The sequence below is a fragment of the Athene noctua genome, chromosome 6, assembly GCF_965140245.1.
Source record: "Athene noctua chromosome 6, bAthNoc1.hap1.1, whole genome shotgun sequence".
NCBI lineage: Eukaryota > Metazoa > Chordata > Aves > Strigiformes > Strigidae > Athene > Athene noctua.
This window is the reverse complement of record NC_134042.1, coordinates 11,064,710-11,083,807: the sequence shown is the minus strand read 5'-3', so window position 1 is coordinate 11,083,807 and position 19,098 is coordinate 11,064,710. Positions and strand designations below refer to the sequence as shown.

Below are 19,098 nucleotides of genomic sequence, written 5' to 3'. Positions count from 1 at the left end.
AGTGAAACAAATCTGCATGTAAAGAGCCAAATGGGAAAGGGGGGGGGAAGCAGCTGTAATGTGATGTTGCTACTGGAAGCAGAAGTGAATCATTATCACCGCACCTAGTATTTGAGTAGGTGCTTGTCTCCAAAGTGTTTTCAGAGGGCGCTTCTGTGGCATGTTCCAGTTTTTCCATCCTCAGATTCAGAGCTCAGAAGAATCAGTTTGTAGATTAAACGGCAGTACATAAGGAGAGACATTTTTGCTGAAACAGCAGTGCAGGAAGGAGACAAGGGAGAGGGTAAAAAAAAAAACTGAGGGGAAAGATTTAAAAAAAATTTAAAATGCTCCTTTCCAAGTTGCATGGCAGCCATTTCCCTTTGTTCCTGATGCACAGGGAATGTTCACATTGGCAGAATAAATCAGGGAGAGGTTGGAGATGTATATGCACCAGCAGCAATGCTCTGGGGGAAGGTGCTAAGGAGAAAATGAAGTTCTATTCATTATATAGTAGGGGTAGAAAGGAATAGGTTCTCCATCCATCAGTGAAGAAATCGAATGCTCATTTTCTGCTCTACATCCACTTTCTCCAAAACCTGCAATAGAATTCAGAAACAGCTACTTAAGTTACTGTACATACTTCTCCTACAAGGTTTCTTACTCTAGTATAGAGGAAATGGGCAGGAACATGGGATGTCTTCAATTTGGCATGCCAGTCTTTCATCTAGAGACTGCTATTTTTCATTCCAGACTAAGGTCCTTCCAAGGAAAGAAACTTCAGCCATTAAAGCTGGAAGAAGGCATCAACCAAAACGTTAACTAATGCAGTTTCAGTCTGCCAACAGCCCAGAAAGGCTTGGATTCCCAAAATTAGAGTGTGTGGGAATGCACAGCCAGGAAACAGAAGGGAGAATGGAGTAGAGGAAGTGTCAGGAGCAGTCACTGAAGAGCTAAAAATCAAGACCACAGCATCACTAACACAGATAATTGTAAAACCGGGGTGGCAACTTCATTCACTGAACTACTATTAACACTGAGGTATGAAGACATTAAGCTGCTCCAGCCTGTTTCAGGCAGTAGACTTCACTGTTCCAAGATTAGAATAATTCCTATTTGAAGAGTCCTCTGGAGGTCTTTTAGTCCAACTCACAACTACAGGCTGCTCGGTGCCTTGTCTGGTTAAATCCCTCCAAGGAAGGAGGTTCTACATCTTCAGCAGCTATGATCACCCTCTTAGTTCAAACTTGTTTCTGTTGCCTCTTGTCCTGTCATTGTCCACTCCAGGATAAGCCTGATTCATCTTGTCACTACCATCTCATTAGGTAGTTTAAATTGTTCTACTATAGGACAACTTTCTCCACTGACTATGTAATGGCTCCTTACAGATACCCATTTCTGACTAACAAAAGATGTAGTTCAAAGGACTAGAGCTAGGAGCTTGAATACTGATATTAGTTGTGTCACTAAGATAAAAATCTACAACTGAAAACTGATCAGTGCAATGATAGCAAGCAAATTGCTGTGTTATAACTGTGCTAGTCAGGCTACTTGTGTAGCAAGTGGTTGCAAAGTAAAAAAAGTGAAAATTCTGCAGTATATTCAGTGCTGTAGCTTATGTAAGAGTATGAAGAAAATATGGACTAATTATTAGTACCCTGACAGTATAAAAAAAAGTCCTGATAAAGAAGGGAAGAAAAAGAACTAGCAGAAGGCTAGCTTTGCCCAAAGGCAGGCAAGACTATCTGAAAGACTTCCTCTCTGTTTCTATTTGCATTTAAGTCGGAATGACTTGCCCATTACTAAGCAGTTTCATTTAGTAAGTAGAAGTGTAGTTTACCAACCTTCACAAACTCTGCAAAGGAGATGGCACTATCTCCATCTTGATCAGCTTCCTGGATTGTCCTGTCAGCAATGCTGCCCAGCTGCTCATCTGAAATGTTGACACCAACCATCATCCGTAATACCTGTAACATACAAAAGTCCCTAGATTTATTTTTTTCAAAAACAAAATAACCATTATTGACATAGGAACAGAAGTATTCTTAGTGCTGTTTCTCATGTATACTGTCAAAATAACATCATACAAGAACAACCCTGGAGGATTTCCATGGAAGTAATTTCTAGACAGACTCCTATCTGTCCTTTGTACATCAAGGCTTTCAGGAAAGACAGCTTCCGTTTGTAGCCACCTCTGACAAAGAATCTTGCTTTTTTACTAGGCAGCAGGAAGAGGCAGAAGTATGAGAAAGCTTTTGGAACTAGGAATGAGTACCTTTTTTTCCAATGCTTTTGTCTATTTTTTCCCCCCACAAAACATACCAACATTCGATTGAGTATGTGCTGTTTGAGATACTTGCCTACAGGAATTTTGTAAGTGTATGGCCAAATTATAACTGCCACTACTCTCTACAGTTAGTGAAGCATTTTCTATGCAGATAGAAGAGGGCAGTTTCAGTCAAAAGGAAACCCTTGTCCTACATCAGGAACCACAAATTGCCATGTCTACTTCCCAGGATTAGTAGTATGTAATTACTCCCAGCTCAAGCCTAGTTTCATATATATGCAGTGTTGATGAACTTCGATTACCTTTGTTGCAATTTCAAGAATTTTATTCTATCGAGAGGATGCGCAGAGTATCAGGCAAACAACCTAAACCACCTCAAGGATTGTCCCTATGAAGTCCTGACAGAAGGACCTTTGAAAGTCATAGAAAGTACTCCTTAAGGGGCTTAGTGTATTTGTTGGATATTCAGGTATTGTTTCCAACAGGATCTGCTTAGCTTAGCACTATGCCTTAAATTTGATTCTAGCACTCCCCATGTGATAGAACAGCCTGTGCTACCAAGTGAGATTAAAGTCTCATACCATATCTAAAGTTTTAAAACAGATATAAGCAATTAACCACCAAATTCCTTCAGTTCTTTTGAGATGACTGTTGTTAACTACCCTCTTCATTCTAGATGGGTGCAAAGTCACAGAGAAAGTCATGATGGAGTCATTCAAAGAAGCCCTGTGCTACTTACCTGAAGAAGCTCATCCCTGGAAATCTTGTCATCTTTATCTAGATCATATAACCGAAAAGCAACTACAGGGAAGAAAAGAACGAACAGTTTGACTCAAGTGCCATTATTTTTCTTCATAACAATACATTTATCTAAAAAAAAAGCATTAATTATTGTCGGAGAATTAGCTTAGAGTTTTAATTCACCATTAAATTCATGTTACCACTACAATACATTTAATCCTTTAACTTCAGAGCTAATAATTTTTATATTACCATTCATTCCCTTTGACTATATTCTGGATGAGATACAACAGAAATTTTAGGTGCTCTGAGGACCTTTGCCAACTTTGATTAGTGAGCAGGAGCATTCCGCTCATATACTGTAGACAGACATCCAAATACTCAATAAAGTACTCAGCTGAAGGTGAAGAAAAAGCACTATATTATATAGAAGACTGGAGAAAGAAGCAGAAAAGACCATTCACATGTGGGATGTGGCTTCTAAATCTGAAATAACTTTGGATGCAAACCATTTTGAAACCCTTCTGTTATGATACATTTGGAAAAGCAGCTACATTACTTGAGATTCAATCAATTCCACCAAATTCCAGTACAAGAATGGGTCAACTGTTAACATTCTGAACAGGTAAGCTTGTATGTTAAAGAAAATCAGGTGTTAGAGGATATCGTCTACAGGGAATGACTGTACAGAAGATCCCAAGCCCCTTCACTCCCTTCCCAGAAAAACAGAAAAAAAAAAAATTGCTTCTATAGGAAGGTTCACATTTCTTACAATGGAGCTTGTTACTTCGGCTGTTGAGTGGTTCTGGTCCATTCTGGTCTTTGCTCTTTTCATTATCTTCTATGGGTCGGAAGTGGGCTAGTGTCCTCATGAATCCACGGAAATTCACCTGGTCCTCTCTGCATAAGCATTTCAGCAGGTCAGTTTTAGCACCGTTTATACAAGTTCTTTATTTCACTAAAGAAGAGTATGAATGTCTAAAAAGCATTAACACCATGCAGACTCTTCCAGTCCCACCTCCCCAGGGTTTGGCTGCCTATGCTCAAACCCAGCTCCCATACAGTGCAGCTGCAACTTTGGATCATGCTATTGTGAAGCATGATGTGTAAAAAAGGAAGCCATGAGAAGTCTTGTGGAGGGCTCTCCTCCCCCTGCCTGCTAACTCTATTTATGCTGAAGTTCTCACCCTTGGCCCTTGCCTGAGCTATTCTGCAGCTATGCCAGAGTCTGGTAATGTATTTTGCTGATCTGGACTCTGATTCCCTAGACACACCTAAGACTTGCTTTGCCACTGCTAACTTGTCTAGCAGCCACTGGACTGCTGGCTGATGTGACATCACTGGACCTGCTCTACATTTCCTGAAAGTTCAGGTGCTATGCCCTTTGTCAGCAAGTACATCACCCCTGCCAGCTTTGCTGTCACCTTTGCCTCCTGCTTGTGAGGCAGCCATTACCCACTGCTCTCTGACAAATAGCTCTCTTCTCTAAAGTTTGTGGGAACCAGCTACGTAAGTACTTTCTAGAACTCCTGTTCTCTATTCAGGAAACCCTGCCTGATATTAGCTGATATGACTTGATTAGACAATCCAGTCTTTGCCAATCAGTAATGACAAACGTGCTCAAGAACAGCACCAGATTCTATAGAACAATCTAGAGACGTATAACGAAGAGAGACAGTACTGAAAATTTGATCATCTCTTTGGATTTATGTTAGAAGTGCCATAAATTATATGCTAAATGTCATCAAGGACTAAACAAACAGAAAAAGCTGATCTAATAACAAATATACACTTAGACACTAAAAGGTGAAAAACAAGACTGAATTACTTAGCATAAAATAGTATTGCTATGAGTTTGCTCTAAGAACCAAAGTCCATACCTGCCCTTGACTTTCTTTAGAAGCATTCAGCAGCAGAGCAAAAAGAATGGAAAACTGTGACGTGACATGAAGTCTGAGTTTGTCAATGAATAAAGCACACAAAACTCTTGTAAGGTTGTGAAGTATTTCTCATTACAGAATGAAAACATGCTGAGGAAACAACGTACCCTCACACATTTCATAACAAGTTTGAGGTGTTCAGTTATTAGAAAATTCAAGTGCTGTGCTTTAATTATCAGCATTTCACTCCTATCAAAACTTCTGACTAACTACAAATTTTGTGCCTGCTGAAAAATTCAGTCTGTTGGAACTCACCCCTCTGGAAAGAAGGCATTGATAATTCTGTCTCCCAGTGGATTGATGGCAAGCTCTGGAATCCGCTGGAAGTCTTCACGGCTAAATAAAGCAAGAACACCAGTCTGCATAAAGTTGAAGTCAGAGGAGAAAGAGTTGCTTAAAAAGAATTCACAGTAAAACATCCGCTGGGTTCTATTTCTGCTGCAAGACACTTGGTGGTTTTTAAGATGTAGCTCTTTAAATCATGTTTTCCCTATGACTAATGGCACAAAACAAAACAAAAGACGACGCCAAGCCTGTATTACATTACAGACTAGCAGTGTTCATTTATCATGTTAACTGCACTTCTCAGATGCTAACATTGTTTGTGCTAGAAACCTTCCTGTAATGATGCCAACTAGTTTGCAATTTAAGGAAAGGAAAGCTTCTGAAATGGCTTAGAGGGGAAATATGGCTTCTAAATTATTATTTTTTAATAAACACATTTTAGATCAGTATGACATGAACATAGGGTTCTTTCTATTATTAGAGTTGCACTAATAGTTTTTTCTTTTAACCTATTACAATGTCACTAATGGGGAAGTGGGATAATCTTGGCCTGACCAAGGCAGACACACCAAGTGTGTCTTAGTGAACACTTTGGTCAACAGGTTTGGCTTTGGGTTGGGTTTTTATTTCTTCCCCACTACAACAGAACACAGCAATTTATCAGTTAGTACAAGATGTACTCCATAATCATTCAGGTTTTAAATTGCAAAGATAACAGCAATGGCATAAGGCTATAAAAAAAGAAAATCTCTCTGGATACGTAACTTGACATTTCTCACCCAATCTCCCAAAATACTGGCAATCTATTTCAAGTCAAATATAGTCCTACTGATTTTGAAATTTGGATCAAAATCTCCAACTTGGTTACTAAATGTTTGCTACTTTTGAAACCTGTGCTCACTAAATGAATCAGCAACAATTCATGATGTCATTACACCAAAAAACTGGCAGAGTAAAGGAAACACCAATGGACTTTGAGATTATTTAAATCTTTTAAATAGATTTAAACTCCTACTATGATCTTAAAGACACGGGAAAAAATGAAATAGCTAACCTTATTACTAGTCTAGCCTGGGAAAGGCACAGAAGCAAGACGTTCTAGTTTAAAATGCATTCTAAAGCACTCTTTGCACCCAGTCACACCACAGCACCATTAAAGAGTCTCAATTATAAATATGTCTGTTACAGCACAGTTAAACTCTTTGACCTTCTAATAGAACAACCTGACCATATTTTTAAGCTATCCCAGCAAACTTCTGCTCTGACCAGGTCTGAATTATTTTTAATAGGCAAAGTTAACATCTGTATAAAATCAGCTTGTCCCTTCAGGACTGCTGCACTTTAAGCTATAGCTGAAAGGCAAAGTATGCATTAGCAATTTAGACAGGAGACGCAGTGATGTGGAAAGCCTATGTCCTCATAACAAAATTTTAACAGGACTTCAGTGTCAATGCTACCATTTACAAGCTAAAAGCAGCAACTGCCCTCTCTTCCATTCAGAGAAAAATCCTAATGTTTCAGACTTTTTTTACTTGCATATCATTTTTTCTTAGTATTAACTCTCAATTTACACTCAGCATTTCAGTCTCCAGTTGTTCTGCCTTCTAACAGGAGATTAACAATTAACCACAAATAACTCTCCAGGTTTCAAATCTATTTGTCCTGTCATTATCAGAATTGCAATAGACCATTTTTGCTTATTAAGAGCACATTACTGAGTGACTGTTATAATTGAAATAGCTGCAACAGCCATAAAAGTAAATGAATGCATGATGCAGGTTATTCTCCACTTTATAAACTAAGGCTTCCTGCAGTCATTAGGGACCAACTTCACCTGGTTGAGGCTGGCACTCACAGGAAATTTGATGCCGTCTACTTCGTTCTACTGCGTTCATGTGCCGTAGCAACAAGGCTCTTTTAACATATCTTTCCAGGAACCTGGCTTCTGTTAAATCCTTGCTTAAACATAACCTTTAACTGCATGTCACCATTATGCAGGCCAACCATTTAATATATATGCCAGTGCACGCACACTTAGATGTACTTTGCAGTAAGGAATTTGTAGGTTCTAAGACAAGTATTTCTAAGCATGAGTACACCCTCCAAGGCACACAGCAGATCCCTACCATGAAGGTGGCTCTGCCTTACCCCAAAGGCTGCAAGAAACCTACTAGAGCTGGTTTTTCTTCCTTTATTTCTGGTTGTTCATCCTTCTTCTAGATAGTAGCAGAAAGTACTGTTCCCTCAACAGAGGTGAGGGGGGTAGGGATCGAGAGCTGAGAGAAGTAAAACAACAGAGAGAAAACAAACCATATGCAAAACAGAAGTGGTAGATGAAATCTATATCCTCTGGACATTTTTCATAACAAAAAATAACTTCTAAAGGAGAAATAATTAAAAGTAGTAAGGTGTATCATGCAAGATGGTCAAACAGATTTAACAGGTAACTGAAGAGGTTTCATTGCTCCCTTCCCTTGCTAACATCAGCTTTGTCATTCATCAAACCTTTTGGTGGTCTAAGTATCACATTAACCCCAAAAAAAGCGCCTTACCTTCCTCCTCTCCATCCTCCCAATTATCTTTCTGTTGAATTAGCAACTCAAAGTGGTTCAAAACACTTCAAGAATCTTAACAGCACCATGTCTGACAAAAAGGTCCCAGGAGACTGGAGAAATAACAGGGAAGAGGCTGGATATCCTCCTCTCACAGCTGTGTCAACCACCTCATCTAACTTCATCTTTACACATGCTCTACACAAATTTTAAACATTGCTTAATTATCAGAGAAGTAACTGGCTTATAAACATTAGGCTAAGTAGTACGCTAAAAGTAAAGGAAGGTGATCAGATGAGCAAGATGGGGGGGAAGCAGTGTGAACAAAGCATAGTCCAAGATGCAAGTATAGACGATTGCAGCACCCTATCATTCTCCAATCCAAACCCATATCCTGCCTATTTTGTCTGGTTTAGAGAAAGCTAAAAATCCTTTGCATTTTCTTAAGCAAAGATAGAGTCCACGTTCAGGGAGCTATGTTTTATTTTGAAATCTTGCAGTATCAGTTTGAACTAGTAAGAACAAGCCTGACACCATTCCAGACTGAGATGATTCAGTTCACTGGCAAGGACCAACAGATGGCCTGGCTAGCTTGTTACCCTTCTCTCAGGACCAGAGGCTTTCTGAAGGTCTCCAGGAGACACCATCTTGTGAACAGCTTTCATAAGCTTGAGATATGCACACACAGCTCAGTGCATCTATTCTCCTCACCTATCAGTTTTCAGAATACTTCCTTCTTACACACTCACCAGACCATACCAACTGCTGTACAGTAAAAAATACCTCTGAAATGCTTAACCTGTCATTTCCCCAGTGTAAAGGAATTACTGCATGTGGGAGGCTCCATGCAAAACTTACATGCACAAGGAGCAGTTTAGACAAGTATCTCCTTTTTATAGCTCTATTATGTGTCTGTCTAGAGGTACTTATACTAGTAGGTAAATTCTGGAGCAGATTTATTCTTGTGTGCTGTACACTTCAGTACCAGCCCAACAAGGAGACCCACCGAAGCAAGCACATAGTTATCTTGGTCATATGCTTCAATTTCCTCATCTTGAAAATCAGAATGTAAAGAAAACATGCACACTGGCTTTCTCCTAACCTATAGTTAGGATGTAGGCAAAACAAACATGCTTCCAGATTTTACAATGTAGATGTGGCTACAGATGTCCAGGGTACTAACCTTTTTTTCTGGCAACCCAGCACGTCACAATATTGAAATTAAAGATGACAAAAGAATTTTCAAAGGAACAGTGTTGTCCTGGCTTTTACAAGCGAGTTCCATTCAGATGGGGCAAGTCTGAGGGAGCTTAAACATTTTGTTTAGGAAAAGTGAAGCTAGGGAAAAATATAAATGCTTTAATAGCGTAGAAAAATGTTTTAAGAGATAAGGGAGAAAGGGGGAAGGCAAAACAAGGCACATTAAGTTTTGTCTCTAATACCCTTCTTACACCTCATTTATGTAACGTTATAAAAACAAAGTAGCTTGAAACTGCACACGGGTATACTGGTGTCCTCATTTGGGCTACGATAGAGATAATAGTTGGTACAGTGCTGTGTTTTGGATTTAGTGGGATAATAATGTTAGCAACAACATCAGTGTGTTAACAAGTAGGGCTTATCCCAATTTAACAATTTCTCAGCTTCCCCTGCTCTGCCAGCGAGCAGGCACACAAGAAGCTGGGAGGGAACGTGGCCAGGACAGCTAACACAAACTAGCCAAAAGGATATTCCATACCACAGAACATCATGCTCAGTGTATAAACTGGGGTGGGGTTGACCAGGAAGGGCAGATGGCTGCTTGGGCATCAGTCAGCAGGTGCTAAGCAACTGTGTTGTGCATCACTTGTCTTCTCTTGGGTTTTATTGCTCTCTGCCTTTTTAACTATATACCTTCTCATTACTATCATTATATTTTAGTCATTAAACCATTTTTATCTCAAACTGAGTTTTACTTTTTTTTTTCCAATTCTCCTCCCCCTCCCACTAGGAGGTAAGAGGAGTGAGCAGCTGAGTGGTGCTTAGTTGCCAGCTGAGGTTAAACCATGACAACAGAATAGAAACATCTGGCTAGGAAAGATTTCGGCTTTGGATTACAGTTTCAGAATAAACTACCTGTCTTCTCTAACCACCAGGATTAATCATCATCTCCCAGAACTTCTGTAGAAAATGCTCTTTACCTTGCCCATTTTTAATACATAGATAAGGACAACACAGCTTTTCCCCTTCAGAAGGGTGATACACATTTAAAGATTTAGTTCATGCCATAAAGAACTGCCTAACACTTTGCCTGATCATAGTCACATGAGTGATTTCTGCCATGTCTGATTTGCAAGTCAAAGGTCTAAGTCATCCTTACAGAAACAATCATTCATAGGAAACAAAGGGAAGACATGCCTTCTAAACTGCTTGGCAGTAGTAAGCAAGTGGTAATTTCATCTTGTCTCAAAGTAGCAAGTTCTCTTTAACCAGTATTTCAGAAACCAACATTTATGACCTTTTGAGCTGTAGTTCTTACTCTCTCCTCATTGTTTTTTTCAGGAAGTAGTTTTCATTACTTAATGGTTTTCACATATTGTGGGTGCCAGGACAGGTTTTAAATTTTGAACACCACTAAGTCTGCCACATTTGGGAGCAGGCTATGCTTAGAGGCCAAGACTGCAAGTTAATGGATCACAGCTTGCACAGTTGCTGGGATTTTCCAAATGAGCTTCACTTCCTTTCCCGAGTACCACATGATTATCAACAATGAAAGTCAAACTCCTCCTGGTACATAACACTATGAAACTAAGCATTGTGCAACAGACATTCATAGTATATTTAATTAATTATTCCTCTTACGTAAACCGAGTACAATCACTTTGAAGTTTATGAAAACTTTATGGACTCATTAGGTGAATTTAAAGTTGGAGGGAAGAGTTGAGGAAGAATGTGTGCTAGGTTCAAATTGTGCTAGACTGGCAGCCATCACCTGTATTCATCAGTGAAGACTAAATCCATGAGCAAAGTTTGAAAAGGCTGTTAGTGCTGTTTTTCAAGTAATATAATTTGGAGCCGTAAGTAGTATTAACCTTACCTACAATATCATCAGTTGATCTGTATGTCACAATTGCCAATTAGCCAATACCACAATTTATATGATACATAGGCTTCGGTGACAGAGCAGGCTTAAGAAGTTCCTGCCCATCCCATCCCAATTGTTTCCACACCCACAATCTGTTTTGTCATCCCTTCAGCTATGCAAGTCTGATATTTACAGTACAGCCACAGTCCAAATCACTGGAGTCCGTCAGCTTAAAAATATCTATACAAACCAAAAGGGGAGGGAGAGTATTTTTAACCAAAAATAATCACTCAGTAGTCCTGTTTACAGTACAACTCCACAACCAGTTACTTAAATGTTAACTGAGAAGTCAGCAATTTGTGGCACCAGAAGGAACTGCGTATTTCCTTCAGGAAAGGAAACGGCAGGAAGCCGGCAGTACTTCCAAAGACAGTGTATCTTACAACTTGTCACCTTCATCTTCTAAGCAGTGATTCTGGCTTTACAGTTAGGTTGGTTTATAGGTAAGTCTAGCTTTTATAGCACATCCTTAAAATCACATTTTGCAAGATCACATACAAAAACCTCAGATGATCACTGAATCCGTATTTACTGGGTTTCACTGGGATGGAGTCACTATGAAAAAAATTAACTCCCTCCCAGCCAGGGCCCATATACTATGCTACAATAAGGTCCCTTTCCCCTTCCTACTCTCTCCTGCATTCTCCCCAGCTTCCCTGTGCACTGGTTCTGGCATATGCAGCTATACAGTGAATGGGAAAAAATCCACCCCAAAACTGATCTGATTCCTTTTCTGTTGTTTTGCTTGGCAAGTTTTCAAAGCTGCAGGTTAGTTTCCAAAGATGAGCCCTAAGTACCAGCATCAACACAGAAAAGCAACGGACCTTCGTTGGCAGTATGGTCTTAGGCCAACTATGCTGGTCACAAAAATCACACCCCTGGTGCAATCATGAGCAGCTGCTCTTTGTCATACACTTGCATAATATTAATGTAATCTGTAGGCAACATCAAAAGAGAATAATAAGAAATCTAACACAATCAGAATTCATGATTAGTTCAGTACAATACCAACACAATATAACCAGAATGGGGAAGGCTAGAGAAGAAAGTAGGCAGAAACATATTTTAACAGGCAATCATCCAACTAGAGTTTACCTTTCAGTTGAGAATTTTCTTGCCAGCAGACTCAGTCCATTAAAGTGAAAAATGTTTTGCAGAAAGTTTAAACCTCATCTTTATTTCATCATAAGTTGAAAGAAACCAGTTCATGTCTGTAGCTTTCAAATTTAGACAGAAGACAAACACTTTAAAGGCCTTGGAATATCCTACCCTACTACTTTAAAGATTAAAATGTGCCTTTGTTTAGTCACAGTGACTCAGTTCCAGCTCTTTCTTTTTATTTCTGAGCATACTAATAGACATGGGTGTACAACAAGAGGTGAAGAGTTAAGTATAGTAAAGGGCTTGCAGATCAAAGTAGTGTTAGAAGACACTGAGTATCAAAAAACAGTGAAGAGCCCACACTCCCCCAAAAATAAATCATCTTTTTGTTATGAAAGCCAGGATGAAGACAACATAGTGGAACCATACTTTAATAATTATTAGAAGCAACATATAAAGAAAGGTAAGAATTAACAATCTAAAAAACATGGTTTCACATTTCTGAACATTTGTTGTAAGACCATGAATACCAAACCTGACCTTCCTTTTACTAAATGCTAGACCTTCAGCACTACAGTAAAGACAATTGGTATTTAGAGCACCTCAGTTAAACCACCAAACTTCTCCTGACCTTTCATAGAAGAGAACAAACTTGAATGTCCATGTAGACAGTAGGTATGAAAGAACCTGGTATAACAGCCTCACTGATTCACCAACCGAGGAAAACACGCAGGCATCCTGCAACAGCAAGCCACCATCACAGATATGTGTCAATGCAAGGACAACTGAACGAGTGGATACCCACCTAAGAGTGCCATTTTCTCCTTTGTCTAGGCTGGTGAAGCGACTGTACAAGCGGGTGATTTGACTGTGGGAGACTGAAGAGAAAAAACAAAGAAGAAACACAAATTAGCATGTCAATGATTTCTCATAGGGACAGACCTCATAACACTTAACTACTCTGTTGTCAGAAACTGTTCAAAAAAGATTACACAAAACAAGTTAATTTGGAAGAACATAGCAATCAGCAGTTTAGGGGCTCTGTGAGCTGTAAGTTGCATCTTAATATTCAGAAATCCACAAATAAGCCCATTCTTCAAAAATGTGGCTGCCTTCTACACATTTATATTTTTGGTCTCTAATATTCTTTGGTCATCTGGTTCAGTGAATGGCAATTAAAAATAAAACAATAGTTGATTCACAGTTCTACTGTATTTCCCTTACAGTTAGAAATGATCTGGACACAGCCAATTCCACTGATGACCTCTACATCATTCATGACACTGCAGACCTCTGCAGTAGTATCTTTCCCGCCCTCTTGCTTATCTCTACTCCTGTTGACTTTTTCCATCTAAAGATGGAAATTGCATTCAGTTTCTCTGCATACGGAAAGTAGTCGGAGAGACTTTACACCCGATCACTTTTCCTCCTTTACAGGACTGCCTGAATCTAAACAGTTTGTTCATTTTGGGGTTGGCTAAATTCCCGGGTTTCAAGGACAATGAGTTAAAAATGAAAAAGCTTATTTCTAAAGAAGTTCAGGAGGGAGTTGGGACACAAAGCAAACAGAAAGCTAATGCAGACTTTTAAAACCTGCAACTTGAAACAGAAATTCCAAAGCCAGTATTAAGCTTAGCATCATGCTGTCAACATTACCAAGATATTAGACAACCCAAGACACCAGACATCTAGATCTTCAAAACAGTCCATAATGGGAGCGGGCTAAACCTATCTAGAATAGCAACTCCTTTAACACTGAAAGAATGCCCTACAGAAGATCTTGGCTTTTCAGAGCCTCTTGAGATGAAGTTAATAAATACATGAAATAAGATTGAATTGAATTTTAACATTTACTCAGTAAAGGTGTCATTTTCTACACTGTTAAACTAGGACTTAGTGTCACTTTCAGATTCAGTTGTTTTAAAAGCCTTCACCAGGACATGTACAATGCTTTTGTTACTTGCTAAAACTTATTTGGGAACAGGTTGCACAGCAGTTGGCTGTTCTGTGACAACAGAGGCAGTATTTTTTTTTTCAGGTTTGTTCTTTGTCCATGCTATTTGTTTAGGTTAACTGTTCCCTCCTTTAGGATGACCTGCCAGCAACTGGCCTTTCTTTTCTTTCTCTCCTTGGCAACTTTCATTCTTTGTATAGGGTTGGGTAATTTGCTCAGTTCCACCTAAGAAACTTCTCTACAGTAAGACTGGGCAGCTTGCTCAATTTCAAGTTAAGCAACAAACACAGAGAAAGCAGGCACCAGTGCTTTACAGACTTTGAATTTCTGCATGTCTGATTTAGTGTTTTAGATATGATAGGCAATAACAACAACAACCAATGGTGAAAAAAGAATAGCCTGGAGTTACATATCCAGTGAGAAGCCCTGTACTCCCACTCCTGCTTGGAAAGAAAGAAGGTCATGAGAATTCTATTCAGTTACCATTTCCAAACTAGTATCAGCAACTCCATTTCTGAAACTCCTCCATAACAGCTAGTATGTAGCTATCAACAGAAGAGGTGTTTTTGTTACCATCATACTAGACAAAAAGCCTATCATAGCTGTACAGGAAAGGAAGATGATTTGGGTCCACCACTTTATTCTTTCATAATTTCCTTCTAGGCTCTCATCCCCCACAGAACCTGCATCACTAGATACTTTTCAGACCTTCTCATGCAAAATAAAGATTTTGATATTCCCTCCTGACCATTCAAGAGAACCAGAAACAAGATCTTCAATTTATGACTGCTTCTTAATATCAAAGGTTAAGGCTGAAAGCTAGATGAAATACGATTTTCCCTATGCTGCTGCCCACTAAGGTCCTTCTAAAAATTTAAGACAAGATTTCTAGAATACAAGCTGTAACCTCTATTTTACTTGTTATATTAGAAAGTTTTTTGCAATTAGACACTCAAACTCTTGTCTAAAACATTAGTATAGGCTCATATACATTTATATACTTAGAAAATACATAAATATCCATCAGAAAATCCATCACCATTTACCACTAAAATATTTTTTCTCCTAAAATACAATATGAGCATTAATTTACTATTAATCCTTAGGTAGACTGCTTCAAAGCATGGGAACAAAGGGTGTGACCCAAATAGTTTGAATACTGTTACATTCCAAAGGCTTTCCAAAAGCTTGCAACAGAATGCAGAGAAGCAACCTGGACCTCTCATCTGTTTCTTGTAGCTGTTACTGAAATACAAAAGCAATTAGGACTACTTGAAGGTTTTTTCAAACTCAAATTTTAAAATGTCGATATGCAAACGATTTCCATATATTATATAAGATTTAGGACTGTCAACTTGAGGCTTAGCACCTGTTCCTGAGAACCTGATGGAGACTTTCTGTCACTAAGCAGAGGGTTTTTTTAGCAGATGCGTTACTCCCCAGTTCTTGGAAATATTACATTTGCAGATGTTTCTGAACTTATTACAGTAAGAAGTGTTTTTCACCACAATATTAAAAAATTATAGAATTTTAATCCAAATTTAGATTTAATTCGAAATTAAATATCATTGTATGGCTTTTGAAAGACTACGCTTCAAGTCCCCTAAAAGATATCTTTATCTCTTCAGAGAAAGAACATTAACATGTGATTCATCACTCCCATTAGTATCATCAGCTATTCAGTTTTGTGCTATATAAAACTGAACAAGTTAAAAGTTGTATAATAATTCCATAGTTGCACTCAACTGAATTCGTTAAATGTTCTGTACTTCACACTTACCCCAGATGAGCTGAAGGAGTCATGTTTCACAGTTAGGAGGCCAAGAAAAGAATCCTTAGGAGCACTTACCAGAACATCAGTTCAAGGTGGACATGCAGTACTGCCAAATTTTTCCACCTCAGCAAAGTCCCTTTCTCATACTCATCAGCATCAAGTTTCTAACAAACCATGGGATACTCCGTTCAGTAACACTAACTTCACATTCTCCCCATGAACTCTGTTCCAGATAAACTAGTGTCCTGGGTTTTCCTTCCCCACCTTGTACCTTATATAAATATTTGAACCTATATGAAGTGCTAAGGGCTTGGTGGAATTTTCCATCTACCTAGAGAAGTTTAAAAGCAGAGGAAAAAAATCACATTCCTAGACTGTGTTACAGGCTGGGGAGGAGTTTGATAAAGTCAACGAGACATTCAAGCAAGCATGAGTCAGAAATTAGCAATGCTTGATTAACAGAGAGGCATAACTTATAAAATTGAGTAGCAAAAACACAAAGGAACTAAATTCTGGCCACAAAGCTTAAACCCACTGATGACAACCTTAGGCTCCTGTAGTGCTAGGGCCTGAATAATAGGCCCCGAAACAAAGTTGACCTCTAGATGAACCTCACAATCAAACGTTAGCCATTATTAATATCTGCTAATTAGCAAAATCTGTATTACCACTAGCATTTATTAATTAGTATCTGATCATTTACAAAATATGTATGCTCACTAGTGAAAGATGTAGCTTAGACAAAATGTAATTAGTAGTGAGGACGAAGTGCTGCGAGAGCATGTATCCAACTTCCCTTGTTGAAGGCTGAGAAGCCAAGTGTTTGGTTTCATTAGAAACTCTCTTGGTTCTCCCTCCCTGAGCCCTGGCCAAGTTTTGGGTGGAATCCAACAGTAGGATGAGCAGAAACATCTGGTTTCAAAGAAAAGTGCAGGTCATTCTGACTTGCTGATTTTTGATATGTAAGGCTGGACCCTCATGCCACGGCTTTGGAAACCTCACGTACGGGTGGATGCATCATGTCAGACTTCCTACTTGCAGGGAAAGGCTCTCCAAATCCTCACTGCAAGGAGGGGATCCCCAGCAACTGCAGACCGGGATGCTGGCAACATATGCAAGGGGTGATGTATCTTTCTTAATCACTATTCTCCCCTTCGTGTAGTAATGATTTGGTGCATTACCTTGTTTGTTCTTATTTTCTATAATTATTACTATCATGTCTGAGTTTAATCAGCATCCTCGATCAGCTAAACAGCTCCCCACTTTAAGACAGAAGAAAAGCTTTATTGCTTAGACTGCCTATATACTTAAATAAATACCATTAAGATGGCTATCATATAAGCAAAGTTCTAAGAATAAGGCATCACTGACAATAAATATTGTCATGAGGAAAAAAAAGTAAAACCTTTTAGAATAACATTCCAGATATGCAGTTTGGGTTTTGAGGCATCTTTATAAATAAGGTAAGGCTACCATTATTCTATGATCTTTGTGAATAAAAGAAAAAAAATAAAACACCAGTAAGTTCTTACTGGGTAAGTATACTTTGACATTCCTACTTGTTTATCATAGCCTTCCTGTAGGACATTCTCTTGACAGATGGAAAAAGGATCATGGAAACTATGTTAACTCACTCAGCTGTCCATTACTCCAGCCAGTACTGTCTTAATTTTCTTCCACTTCTTTCCTGTAGCCACTCATTTTCCTGACACAAATAAACTATCACCTAAAATTAACATATAACACCATTTATATTGGAAAGAAAACTGAGTAAAGTATTTGCATGTGGCAAGAAGAGATCAGCAAGCATAAGCAGGAAAAAAACATGATCTGGATAGACCTTGTTTACCTGAAGCTGGGGGGGACAGGGACAGCAGTAATACCTATCATGTTACGACCTCCCCTCTCCAAGTATTTGAGGACACCCTCCATTTACTATCATTCAGTATTTGCTAGAATTCTGAGACAAGCAACCAACCATTCTATCAGCCAAATTAATGCTGTGATCTACCTGCTCTAAGGTATTTTATCTTTATGGAGAACAACTCGATCAAATACTATAAAGTAGACATATATTATGGTCCAGTTTGAATAATGCTCTTCCATTCACTGGCTAGTACAGGAAATGCAACTTTAGTCAGATTACACAACTTCTCACATTACCTCCTTCATGTTTTAAATGCCCCTCAGCATTCATTCTGAACACCCTTAAGGCAACTTTAGCGATACCCTATGAAACAACATTTAGAAAAAATTTACTATACAAGGAGAGCTTTTTTTGGGCTAAAAACAGCTGCTGGAGAGAAACACCAGCACCAGAAACTAGATAGGCAACTCTTTGAAATCCAACTAGTTATCTCTGTGCGAATTCAATACTGCACACACCAAAAGCACCGCTCCTCTCTCTTCCCACCCAGGGCAGGGAGCGGCTTTCACTAGATGCCGTTGTACAGACGATCTTCGCCTCCTTAACCCAGAGTTAACGGCTCCCACGCGAGGTCTCTCCTGCAACCCTAGCGCGGCCAGGAGCCGAGGGCACTCGCAGATCCCGGCTCACCGGGTGACAGCTTTCGCTTTCTACTGTGCCAAGCAAGCACCAGCCCCCGCAGCTGCCCCTGTCGCGTCCCGGCCAGCCCAAAGCACAGCTCAGCTCCCAGCAGCTGTATTCACCGCCGGCGGCTGCTGCCAGCCCCGAGCGAGCGGGAGAACGGCAGAGCCCCGGCCCCCATCATCCCGGGGTCGCTCCTGCGCGGCAACCAGCGACGGGGCGGGGAGAGACACTCGGACACGGCGACGACGGCAACACGAACGAAGCGGCATTTCCCGGGTTTCCGCAGGCTTCCAGGGCATGTCCGCCCCCGGCAGCTGGGACCAGGCACTGCCCAGGCGGGAAGGCAGCGGCCGCCCTCACCCCCCGCCGCCGGAGCACGGCTCGGCGCGCAGACGCGAGGGGACAGGCGGCGGCGCGGGTGGCCGAAGCGCCTCGGCGGCCGGAGGGACAGGGCGCTGCCCCGCGCCCAGCCCCCACAGCGCTCCCCAGCCCGCCCCGCCTCAGGGCCCCGCACTCACAGCCCGTCTCCTTCTTGATCTCCTCGATCTCCTCGTCCCGCAGCAGCGTAGATGCCCGCGAACCCATCGCCGTCACTGGGCCCGAAGGGAGGGGAAGGGCCGCGCTCCGCACCGGAGAGAGCAACGCAGCTGAACGGCGACGGCGGCACCACAGCCACCCCCGGCACGGGCCCGACCGCGGCCGCCCAACCAGACTGAGGCGGAAGGCGAGCCCGCACCGGTTCTTATCGCCCGGCCCGGCCCGGCCCTGCCCCGGCCGCCCGCCTCACCCCTCCCCTCGCTGCTCGGCTGC

General features: G+C 40.5%; 1 protein-coding gene across 1 annotated transcript; it reads right to left on the bottom strand.

Moving 5' to 3' along the window:
- Positions 1-202: 202 nt before the first annotated feature.
- Positions 203-19,047, bottom strand: CHP1 (calcineurin like EF-hand protein 1). Its single transcript, XM_074909552.1, has 7 exons — positions 18,807-19,047; positions 12,815-12,887; positions 5,203-5,283; positions 3,780-3,907; positions 3,006-3,067; positions 1,824-1,946; positions 203-578 (listed from the first exon to the last, which is right to left on the bottom strand). Exons 1-7 carry the CDS (start codon positions 18,871-18,873, stop codon positions 525-527), a joined length of 588 nt encoding a protein of 195 aa, XP_074765653.1. The 5' UTR covers positions 18,874-19,047; the 3' UTR covers positions 203-524.
- Between the last annotated feature and the right edge of the window lie 51 nt (positions 19,048-19,098).

What these genes read in the sequence shown, in the direction of transcription:
- CHP1 (XM_074909552.1), bottom strand. Translation starts at nt 18,873, where the DNA reads ATGGGTTCGCGGGCATCTACGCTGCTGCGGGACGAGGAGATCGAGGAG. An exon ending in CCGAAGTAACAAGCTCCATT is followed by an intron (nt 3,068 to 3,779) that starts GTAAGAAATGTG and finishes TCTTCCCTGTAG; the next exon opens with TTGCTTTTCGGTTATATGAT. An exon ending in CCAGGGATGAGCTTCTTCAG is followed by an intron (nt 1,947 to 3,005) that starts GTAAGTAGCACA and finishes TGTATGTTACAG; the next exon opens with GTATTACGGATGATGGTTGG.